Source organism: Macaca fascicularis, chromosome 5 (genome assembly GCF_037993035.2).
Source record: "Macaca fascicularis isolate 582-1 chromosome 5, T2T-MFA8v1.1".
In the NCBI taxonomy this organism is placed as follows: Eukaryota; Metazoa; Chordata; class Mammalia; order Primates; family Cercopithecidae; genus Macaca; species Macaca fascicularis.
Window position 1 is genome coordinate 25,802,812 of NC_088379.1, and position 12,327 is coordinate 25,815,138.

General features: G+C 36.4%; 1 protein-coding gene across 13 annotated transcripts in view; it reads left to right on the plus strand.

Moving 5' to 3' along the window:
- The window catches only part of TBC1D19 (TBC1 domain family member 19), a 146,951-nt gene that overhangs the window by 81,139 nt on the left and 53,485 nt on the right, over positions 1-12,327 (plus strand). For 11 of the 13 annotated variants that reach the window (XR_012434766.1, XR_012434768.1, XR_012434767.1 and 8 more), the window contains 2 exons: positions 1,355-1,429; positions 6,338-6,400. Coding sequence is in view for 10 of the 13 variants with exons in the window: in XM_005554634.4 (XP_005554691.1) it covers positions 1,355-1,429; positions 6,338-6,400 (138 nt within the window). In the remaining 3 variants the exon portion in view is untranslated. Of the gene's footprint in view, positions 1-1,354; positions 1,430-6,337; positions 6,401-6,627; positions 6,896-7,784; positions 8,002-12,327 lie in introns of those variants that run through there. The other 2 variants (XM_074039504.1, XM_074039502.1) reach the window with 2 other exon arrangements.

Genomic DNA, 12,327 nt, shown 5'->3' on the forward strand with positions numbered 1-12,327 from the left:
AAGGCTTTTTAATTAAAATTTAAATGACTAAAAATAGCCAGTAAAGGCCCAGATCATCGTTAGGCAAAGAGCACTTTGACTCAAGCCAAATAACTATGTATTAAACATCTTTTGCGATGTAGAAATCATATTTCAGGAAACATAAAGTCAGATTTTATCCTGGCAAGGCAGCTACATGCAGTAAATATTCCTCCTTATCCCAGACGACCCTATCCCACAACCCTTCTGTGAGGTCAGGAGTCATACAGATCCGCGTGTGCTAAATTTTGCTTTTGGGTTTGAGAGGAGGCTAGGGCTAACGTGCCTGAGAGGTGAAAGGAGGGATTTGGAGGAATATGTGGGTCAGCTAAAGCAACGAGATAATACTTCCATCTCTCGTTAGCATAACTGTTACCCAGTTGATCCCTACCTTCATCCTTAATGCCCCGACCAACTATGAACCTGATGCTTAACTTGATTACTGTCTCTAGTCCCTCCTCCCACTTTCTTTCCTCCCTTATTCTCTCCACTTTCCATTTTCCCTCTCTTCCACTTCTTATTCTCTATTACATTAAACATTAGCCTAATCTCATAATTGTGCAGTTAATAAGATTTTATAATATTATGGGGCCATATTTTTGTATTTATTTATTTATTTAAGAGATTGGGGCTCATTCTGTCTCCCAGGCTGGAGAGCAGTGGCTCAGTCATAACTCACTGTAACTTCAAACTCCTGAGCTCAAGCATATGGGACCATATTCTACTATTAAAAGCTGACTTACTTTATATGCTATATGATTGCTTTTACTACCAGGAGTGCTTTGTTATGCTTAAACTTTTTATTTTGTAATAATTTAGGTATTAGAAAGGCAGTATAAAGTAATCCTTCTGAGTTTTTTGTATAGGTTGTGGGGCCAGGTTTCCTGAGGTTAAATCTTACTAGCTTTATGGTCTTGGATAGCAAGTTACTTTTCTCTCTTGGCTTCAGTTTCTCAAGCATAAATGGGAATAATAATCACTTACCTAATTCATTTTGTTGGTTTGGGATTAAATGAGTTAACTCTTGTAAAGTGGGTAAAATAGTGCCTGGTGCCTATAAATACTCAATAAATGCTGTATTTGCTATTAAAGCTAATTTATAGTTAACTTAGCAAATATTGACTGAATGCTCACTAGGTGCCAGACGTCATCCTAAGTGATAGGAGTAAGTATATTTATTGAACATCTACTGTTAGGCATGAGGGTTATAGTAGTGAATAAAACTGAGTTCCTGCCCTTCTTAGTGTTTGGAATGCTATTGATTATTATTTGAATTTGAGGCTGACTTTATAAATGTGATTGACCTTTAATTTTTTTGTTTTACTTTTAAATTTAGGATGTCTTGTATTATGAGCAGCTTAAGACCAATGTGATACAACATGACCTTTTGGTGGACAGTCTAATCTATAAAGTAAGTAAAAGTCAACTTAGTTTTTTCCTTTTCATTAATATCCTTAAAAATTGAGATTCTTTAGTATGCAGAGCCTGTACTATGTATAATGATATATATTAACCTTGAAAAATAATTTTAAGTGATTAGATGTATACATATAAAGTTGGTGTTCAAAATTTGCAGTTTCCATTTTATGTTATCTTCTTTCCCTTTGAAGCTGTCTTCATGATTCTTTTTTAGTCCTACTTTTTGATGAAGATAATAAGCATTTCTTATATCTCTAAATTCAGGCTTTCTACACAAACCAAGTAAAAAGGCAACTGAAAAGCAAAACCGGATTATAATATTTTTATCTTATGATTCTTTAGGGCCTACTTGTGTATTCTCTTTATATTGAAGTCCTTTTTAATTTTTAATTTCTTTTAGTTTCTAGACATATGGCTAAGTATATCTCAAGTTTTAAGGTAGAGATACATTGAGATTTTGCCTCCAAGCATCTGATAATCAAGTTGAAAGCTGAGTTAATGCTTTCATCACTGAGCCAAACAGGGTCCGTTTTCCAGTACACAATAGAAAGCCAAGCACCAAATCACTGGGTTTTTGTAGCTAGAAAGGTTTGATCAGATTGGATCCTGCCATGGGGTGATGCCAGGGCTTGATCTGATTGAATCCTGGATACTGCCGTGTGGTGTCCACTTCTTAATTCAGACCCCACTCCTTAGTCCTATCACATAGGTTCCACCTGTGGTTGCATGCTTGGTTAATCTGGGCATGCTCAGGTTACATGACCTTCAACCTGGGGGTCCATGGCAACTAAAAAACAGCTCATAACTGTGTTACATAAAAGTTGAACCAGATTGGTCTGGTGTAGCTAATACTTTATGTGTAATATAGGATATGAATAATTTTGAATTAATATTAGGCAACTTAAAAGTCTTAGATTTTAAATTTAGATTTGAAATATAAGGGAGAAAGGCATGTAATTACAGGTCTCGGAAATGGGGAAAAGAAGATTACATATTGAGGACCTGAAAATTTGTCTGAGTAGAACATGGCCAGGGGTAATAATAACTATTACTAACAAATGAATGCTTATTGTGCCATATAGTATTCCAAACCCTTTACATAGATTACTATTTAATGCCTACAAATACCTAAGAGTAGCAGATACCAACATTTAGGCTGTGAATTATAAATGCGTTGTTTTTCTAGGGAAAAAAACTTGCATTCTGTAAAACTATGCATTAAAAGTAACAGAGCTTATGGGCAAAACAGGGTTGGGGTAGATCCACTCACAATTTTTGCAACTTTGTAATCATAGTACTAACAAAAGCAATCATTGGTAGCCTGGGAGAAGAATCAGACAGCTCAGGCAGGCTGGTCTGGTAGGAGCTATTAAAAATGTGTAAAAATAATAATACAGAAGTGCTAAAATAATGCAAATGCAAGTGGTGCTCTGGGCCACTGGAACTACTGTTAAGGTGAGCACAAGAGAATAGCAGGGGAGAAATGTTGTGGGCTGGGAGTGTGCCTCTCTGGAGAGGGAGCCCCAGTGCCAATGTCCGTTTTTTAATGTTCTTAAAATGCAACTGTAAAGTCTCATGCCTGTGCAGCAGCAGCTGAGCTAAAGACATTTTTTTTTTTCCTGCTGATGGTTATAATTCTCCTCCCTCTGCTCCAACTCCTCTTGCTTAATAAAAATTGCATCTGAACCAATACAATTTCCATGTTATACTAACATCATTTCCTTACCAGCAGCCAGCAACATAGTGACACGTGTGTTGTAACAAAGTAGAAAGTAGTTATTTTGTTATTTTACAAATGAGGAAATTGAGATAAAGAAAGAAATTTGTTTAAATTAACATATGAAGTAGTGAAGCCAAGATTTAGACCTAGCCAGTCTGACTTCAGATCTGTATTCTTAACCACTGAGCTCTACAGTAAGTGGAAATGAGAGTTTAGAGAATACAGTCCTTTGACGGAAAGTCTTGAATCTCACAGAGGTTTTTCACTAGATTTGGATCACAGGTACTATTATTAACTTTGAGGTCAAATTATTATGCTCAGTGGATTATTTTATCAAAAATGTAAGAGATCTTTTGGGCTGTAAGACCATTAGCCTCTTTTCTAGTCAAATGAAAGGAAACTCACATGTGAAAAAGTTCAAAAAAGTAAGAAGTGCTAGGATGAGAGTTCTCTTTGTCTCCAAAATGAATTTCAGTTTGAGTCAGTAAGGAAAATCTGTTCCAAGAAGGAAGTAATTTGTGCCTGAGGAATTGAATAAAACTGTTGATGGCGTCTGTCCTTTGCACATCATGAATGTTTCTAGGAAGATATCTGTCTCTGGTTCTTTTTGACTTAGTTGGGCTCTGCCGATCACTCCAAACATTATTAAAGTCAGCCGTTAAGGGAATGATCACTTAAAAAAAAAATTCTGTTTCATTACAGTTCCCTATAGCAAAGACTTATTTTATTTATTTATTTATTTATTTATTTAATTTTATTTAATTTTATTTTTTTGAGACGGAGTCTCGCTCTGTCGCCCAGGCTGGAGTGCAGTGGCCGGATCTCAGCTCACTGCAAGCTCCGCCTCCCGGGTTCACGCCGTTCTCCTGCCTCAGCTTCCTGAGTAGCTGGGACTACAGGCGCCCGCCACCTCGCCCGGCTAGTTTTTTGTATTTTTTAGTAGGGAGGGGGTTTCACCGTGTTAGCCAGGATGGTCTCGATCTCCTGACCTCGTGATCCACCCGTCTCGGCCCCCCAAAGTGCTGGGATTACAGGCTTGAGCCATTTTAAATTTAACTGAAAACAAGATGGAATTCTTTTAAAGGTTAAAGGAATGAATGGAACAAGGCAATGTTACAAAATCCGTGATCAAATAGCTCAAACAGTCTACAAAATTCAACCAGGCTGTTGAGCAAAGTAGCAATCAGGGGAGGATAGAAAGTCATAGATGTTCTGAGCCAATGATGTTGTGAGTATGGAACATCATCGAACCCTCCCTAGGCTAATTTATTAAATGGTTCTTTTTTTTTTTTTTTTTTTTTTTAACAAACTTGCCTTATATCCATGTATTCTATAGTTTTCAACCATTTACTATAATCTGATAATTTATACTAGTGTTTTTCAACCTTTCTTCATTATCACGCTCCTGGAGAGAAAGATTAATTAACTTATCTCTAATAAAAAAAAGTAAATAACAAAAAATAAGATTTGGGTGGGTAGGGGTGAGCTCTGGTCTGCCACGTATCATTGTAATATGTAAAATTTGTTGACCTCCAAGAACCAGTTTTCATGCCCCCAAAGGCAATAGTATCCCCCTGCTGAGAATGCATGATCTCTACTTTTGTCTAGGTTGTCTTCTGACACAGAAAGCTGGACCATTTCTTTCTCCTTAATCTGTGTAATTACGGTTTTTTCAGACTTAGCACACATTCGCTACCCCCAGAGTCATCTATGACTCCATCCTCCCCTGATTACTACTTGGCTCAACAGCCTAGTTGAATTTTGTAGACCGTTTGAACTATTTGACCATGGATTTTTGTAACATTTCTTTGTGATTTTCCCATGTTTTTACTATCTCGCCAGTGAGATTGTAGGCTTCTTGATGATAAACATTTTTTTGTTTGTCTTCTTTTTTGTTTGTTTGTTGAAGTTTTGATTTTCGTATCCTTCATCCCAGCCAATCAGTACTTGTTGAATTGATTATATATTGGGTCTAAAAGCATGGTGTAGTTTACAACTGGAGTTTTTGGATACATGTAAGGTTTGAGATGTATATTTACTTATAAATAGATGAACACTATTATAAGTAAAAGGACTTTTGGTGAATTTTTTTAAAAAAGCTTTCTGGATATCTACTCTTTATCTGATACTGTGCTAGGCATTCACCTATCCTTTCTGAAGTAGGCGGTGGTGTCCTTATTTACATATATGGAGATTAGGCTCAGAGTTACTGACCAAAGTTATACAGCTAAAAGTAGTGGAACTGATTTCAAATCTTAGTTAAATCTGTTGGAATTTCATGTTCTTTACACCAAAGCACACAAGCAGCAAGTTCCAACTCTGGACATAATACTCAGAAACAATCCTGGGGGAATGATTTAGTTTGTTTTTCTAGACTTTTGTTCATTTGTTTGCTTGTTATTGGAGAGGGGTACCTATATACTGATGAATTATATTACAGGAAAATATAATTAATTTCTATTAATAATTTTATCATTTTTATTTTTACTCATCAAACACGTATTGGGTATTTAGGTGCTAAGCACTGTGGTGGTACTACATATACAAAAAACATTTAAGACATTTGAGCTCAAAGTAACTAAAGTCTCATAGGGAGACTCATAGAAAGCATTAAGGTAGACTCAAATCAGAAAGTGAGAATAGGAATATATTTAAAGAAGGAAACTAATATGCTATCCAGGGGAAGTCAATGAACTGGCCCTTAAACTCATAATGCAGAAAATCAATGTTCCTGCTCTCTCACTAACAAGTGGTGACTTGCAAGTGAATAATCACAAAGGCATGGAAGATATTTGGTCTTTTGTGGGAATGGCAAGAATGTGGACTTCAACAGTGATATTGGAACAGTAATTTGGGGCCAGATTGTTATGATTGCTTCTGGATGTTATGCTTGCATCCACTTTTCTTTTCTAGCTTTAAGCCATCTAAATATTAGATTAAAAGGAGATAAAATTGAAATAAATATTAAAGAATTACTAATGGGACCTTAAATGAGGAATTCGAGGTGAAATAATGTGTCACATATATTAGTTCAGTAAATATAGCAATGGTAAAATCTAATCTAATCACAATAAAATAATAAATTTATTGTGGTAATGCTTCTAAATACTGATTGTATGCCTTACTACTACAGACAGATCCATTTGGGTTCTTTTCAGTACTGTCTACTTTTAATTATAGGATGTGAAGTTGACAGCAAGCAATGATGATTATTATTTTGTATTTGAAGATTATTTATATCAGGTAAGTTTAAAAATTAAAATATATAGTGTTCTTGTTTTAGTTTCTCTAAATCATGATACTTTAGGAGATATCTCTGTTGTTGACTAAATCCTTTTGTAATCCATGGCATGCTTGTCAGATGAAATGTTCTAAGTTTGGGATAAGATTACCTTTTGTTTTTACTGTGAAATTAGATAGGAGAATAACAGTTCCCAATTGTTTCTTTTTGTCATATGTGGTACAACAAGGAGGTATTGGCAGGTAAGTTTTCTATCTTTGTTATTGGCACAGATGCTTAAATCAGATGTGAAATTCATATTTAAGCCATTCCAAGATGTTTGGAGAAAGCATTTTGCATTATATTTTTAAAATTAAAGATATTGAATAAATAATGTTTCAAAATAAATTTAGAGTGTCATGATTATCCTTTGATCATTTCATTTGCTAATATTGTGGATGCTTGGATTCTTACTTTTTCACATCTACTAGGATAAAATCATTTATCATAAATAGAAATGTAATTTATATAGAATTGCCTATATGATATTCTTTTTTAAAAGATTATACATACATATTAATAATTTGATTTTGAATGAATGTCAATACAAATGTCATAGAGGAAATACATATATTCTACACAGCAATTTCTGCTCGATTAAATGTAAGTTGGTCACCGCTATTTGTATGAGCAGGTTTTCGTTTGATAATGGTGTTGTGGTGTATATATGTTTAAGAGAGAAGATAAAGTTAAATAAGCATCTGTCAAGAAGATTTATCATATGTTCCAAGAGCTAAAGTATAAAGACTTTATAAGATTTATTTATAAACTTAAAATTTTAAATAACCCCAGAAACAATTTTAAGAGATTCCTGTGATTTCAAATGCATAATTAAAAATTTTTTTTAAATAGTAGACTTACAATTCCATTTTAATATAAAGTTAGTTATTAATTAAAAGTTAGAGAATACAAAAATCTTCTTCTAAAAGTTTGTTTGGGTAGCTAATATGTAGCCCTGTATCTAATTCTTAGTACTCAGTAAATTTTTGAATATACAGGTATATCTCACTTTATTGTGCTTTATTGTGTTTCACAGATATTATTATTTTTACAAATTGAAGGTTTGTGGCAGCCCTGTATTGAGCAAGTCTATCAGCACCATTTTTTTCAACAGCATGAGCTTTTTTCATATTTCTGTGTCACATTTTGGTAATTCTTTACAATATTTCAAACTTTATTATTATATCTGATTTAGTAATCTGTGATTAGTGATCTTTGATGTTACTACTGTAATTGTTTTGGAATGCCACAAACTATACCCTTAAGATGGCAAACTTAGTTGATAAATGTATGTGTTCTGATTGTTCTACCAACTGGCCATTACCCATTTATCTCCCTTTCCTCAAGCCTTTCTAGACCCTGAGAAACAACAATATTGAAATTAGGCCAAGAATAACCCTACGGTGGCCTTGAAATGTTGAAGTAAAAGGAAGTTACATGTCTCTGACTTTAAATCAAAAGTGAGAGATGATTATGCTTAGTGAGGACGGCATGCCCAAAGCCAAGATAAGCCGAAAGCTAGGCCTCTTGCACCGAACAGCCAAGTTGTAAATGCAAAGGAAAAGTTTTTGAAGGAAATTAAAAGTGTTACTCTCGTGAACACATGAGTGGTAAGAAAGGAAAACAGCCTTGTTGCTGATATGGAGAAAATTTTAGTAGTCTGAATAGAAGATCAAACTAGTCATGACATCCCCCTAAACCAAAGCCAAATCCAGAGCAAGGCCCTAACTCTCTTCAACTTTATCAAGGCTGAGAGAGGAGAGGAAGCTGGAGAAGAATAATTGAAAGCTAGCAAAGGTTGGTTTATGTGATTTAAGGAAAAATGCCATCTCCATAATTTAAAAAGTGCAAGGTGAAGCAGCAAGTGTTGATGTAGCAGCTACAGCAAATTATCCCTGTCTAGCAAAGATCATTGATAAAGGTGGCTGCACTAAACAACAGATTTTTCAGTGTAGGTGAAACAGCTTTCCATTGGAAGAAAATGCCGTCTAGAACTTTCATAGCTAGAGAGGAGAAGTCAGTGTTTGACTTCAAAGCTTCAAAGGATATGCTGACTATGTTGTTAGGGGCTAATGCAGCTGGTACCTTTAGGTTGAAGCCAGTGCTTGTTTACCATTTCAAAAATCCTTGGGCCCTTAAGAAATATGCTTAATCTACTCTGCCTGTGCTCTATAAATGGAACAAGAAAGCCTAGATGACAGCACATCTGTTAACAGCATGGTCTACCTAATATTGTAAACATATTGTTGAAGCCTACTATTCAGAAAAAAAAATTCCTTTCAAAATATGACTGCTCATTGACAATGCACATAGTCACCCAAAAGCTCCGATCCAGATGTACAAGGAGATAAATGTTGGTTTCACGCCTGCTAACATGACATCCATTCTGCAGCCCATGGGTAAGGGAGTCATTTTGACTTTCAAGTCTTATTTAAGAAATACATTTTGTGAGGCTATATAGTGTCATAGATAGTGATTCCTCTGATGGATCTGGAAAAAGTAAATTGAAAGCTTCTGGAAAGGATTCACCAATCTAAATGCCATTAAGAACATTTGGGATTCATGAGAGGAGGTCAAAATATCAACATGAAAAGGAGTTTGGAAGAAGTTGGTTGTAACCTTAATGGATAACCTTGAGGGGTTCAAGACTTCAGTGGAGGAAGTAATGGTCACTGTGGTGGAAAAAGCAAGATAATTGGAATTAGAAGTAGAGCCTCAATATGTGACTGAATTTGCTTCAATCTCATCATAAAACTTAAATGAATGAAGAGTTGCCTCTTGAGGATAAACAAATAAAGTAATTTCTTGAGATAGACTCTACTCTTGGTGAAGCTACTGGACACATTGTTGAAATGACAACAAAGTGTTTACATTATTACTTAGTAAAACAACAGCAGGGTTCAAGAGAATTGACTCCAATTGTGAAAGTTCTACTGTGGGTAAAGTGCCAACAAACAGAGAAATATTTTGCGAAAGGAAGAGCCTATCAATTCAACAAACTTTATTGTTGTCTTATTTTAAGAAACTGCCACAGCTGCCCCAATGTTCAGCAGCCACCACCCTGGATCAGTCAGCAGCCATACACATTGAGGCAAGACCCTCTACCAACAGCAAGGTTACAGCCTGCTGAAGATTCAGATGGTCATTAGCACTTTTTTCAGCAATACATTATTTTTAAATTATGGCATGTATATTTTTGGGCATATGCTGTTGTACTTAGTAGACTATAGTGTAGTGTAAACATAGCTTTTATACATGCTGAGAAACCAGAACATTTGCGTGATTTGCTTTATTACGATACTCACTTTATTGTGGTGGTCTGGAACTGAACCTGCAATATCTCCAAGGTATGCCTATATAAATAAAATTAATTATTCACTTATACAATAATACTAGTTTGCCAGTAACCTCTGTACTTCAGAAATACAGAGTGGGAATTATCAGTTCCTAAATGGTGGTCTGAGAGAAACTCCACAGAACCATCCTCAGCAGGAAACCGTAACTAGTGAAAACTATTTTTTTTAAAGTATTTAAAGTCTCTGGTAATTATCCTAAGGTTACATGAAAAGTCAGCAAACAAGAAAACATTTATTTGAGAAAAGCTACTAAATCTCGGTAAAAATAATTTGTGGCCCTTGAGTCATGAGCTGCTTTTTGCCTCCCCTCACCCCCAGATTAGCGTAACAGAAGCTTCAGTTCAGTCATGTGTGGCCAGGAAGATGGGGCTCTGTTTCCCTCCAGCTTCTAGTCAAGGGCTAAGTATCTCCATAGGAGGGGCAGATGGCCAGTATTTCTTATCTCCCTCAGCTCCATGTTGCAGATGCTAAATTCTAGAGAGTACCATCAAGAAGTTGTCAGATTCCTTCCCATAGGGCAGAGATCTGGTCCAAAAGCTCTGACTCCACTCAGCAGGCCAAAAATACTACGGCCTCAACTGCTTTCACCTCATTTTGTTTATAGAGGGGAGAGAGGTTCCACATCAGAAAGACAAGCTGAGAAGACCAGAGGCTACCACCCTCACCAGTGTTTTCTCACAAAGCAGAAGTGTCACTCCAAGAGAAGTAGGCCACTATCCCCAACCTGACTCCAGGGCAATGACTCAGAGATTTTGGCCAGAATGGGAGACAGCCTTAGCAACAGTAACTCTGAAGCTCTCCTCAAAGAACTAACTTTATATGGAGTACGGGAAAGTTCCAACGTAGTGGGGCTCTGAACAATTAAGATTTTAATGGTAAACACTTAAGAATTAAGAGTAACAAGCTAAAAGCGTAGCAGCTGGTTTACCAGAGAAAGCCAGAGACAGAGATAGCTAGGAGGAGTCCTGATGGGATAGGACAAACCTCAAAGACTGGCCTCAAAAATGACCTCATGAAGGACCCTACGTTTAATTGAATCAGACTGTGGTACAATTTATGCATGAGGACATTGTTGAAAACAGTAGAATAATCAGCTGGCAATTAGAGGAAACTAATATCTGGCTATGATATCGAGAAAGACAGAAAGCTTAACACAGAGATCAGGGGAAGAGACCAAGAGCCCTGCTAAGTTGGCTGGGCTTGGTGGTGCGTGCCTGTAGTCCCAGATATTCAGGAGGCCGAGGCAGGAGAATCGCTTGAACCCAGTAGGTAGAGGTTGCGGTGAGCCAAGATTGCACCACTGCACTTTAGCCGGGGTGACAGAGCAAGACTGTCTCAAAAAAAAAAAAAAAAAAAAAAAAGAGAAGAACGCTGCTAAAGCCAGTGTCACTGAAGGATGATTGTATGTATGCTCAAGGCTGCATACTCTGAGGTACATCAGAAGCTTCATACTTTGGGAGAAACAGACTTAAATGAAATATTTCGACCAAGTCACTAAACAAATAAGCAAATAACAATCATGAGCTCCAGCTGGTTGTAAGATGGCCTAGATGTTGTACTTAACCAACCAAAACTTCAAAGCAGCCATTATAAATATATTCAAAGAACTAAAGGAAGCTATGCTTAAAGAAGTAAAGTAAGGCCAGATGCAGTGGCTCACACCTGTAATCATAGCATTTTGGGAAGCTGAGGCAGGACAGTCGCTTGAGCCCAGGAGTTTGGGACCAGCCTAGGCAACATGGCAAAACCTTGTCTCTATAAAATAGAAAAAAGTTAGCTGGGTGTAGTGGCATGTGCCTGTTGTCCCTGCTACTCAGGAGGCTGAGATGCGAGGATCACTTTTGCCCAGGAGGTCAAGGCTGCAGTGAGCTGTGATTATGCCACTACACTCCAGCCTAGATGACAGGTGAGACCCGGTCTAAAAAAAGAAAAAAAAAAAAGAAAAGGTAAAGTAAGGTGTGATGACAATGTCTCCTCTAATACAGAAGGTTTTAAAGAGATAGAAATTACATTTTTAAAGTACCAAACCGAAATTCTGGAGTTGAAAAGTACAATAATTGAAATGAAAATTTTATTGGAAGGACTCAAAAGTATATTTGAAAAAGCAGAGAAGAATCAGTGAACTTGGAAGACATCAAGAGAAATTATGTCATTCAAAGAACAAAGAAAATAACAAACAGAGCCTCAGAGAAGTTTAGGACAACATGCTCACGAACAAATTTATAACAGGAGTATCAGAAGGAGAGGAGAGAGAGAAAGGAGCAGATGTATTTGAAGAAAGAATGGCTGAAAATGTCTCAAATTTGATGAAAAACATTAATCTACACATCTAAGAAACTCAACAAACTCAAAGTAGGATAACCACAGATATCCATACCCAGACATATCATAGTCAAACTGTCAAAAGCCAAAGGTGATGAAAGAATCTCAAAAGTGCTGAAATAAATATTTTTTTCTTTTATTTAGCTCATGTTTCAGTAGTTCTGTCCTCAAATATGTTTGCGGCCTTAGGCAGTTCACCAGACCTCCATGGG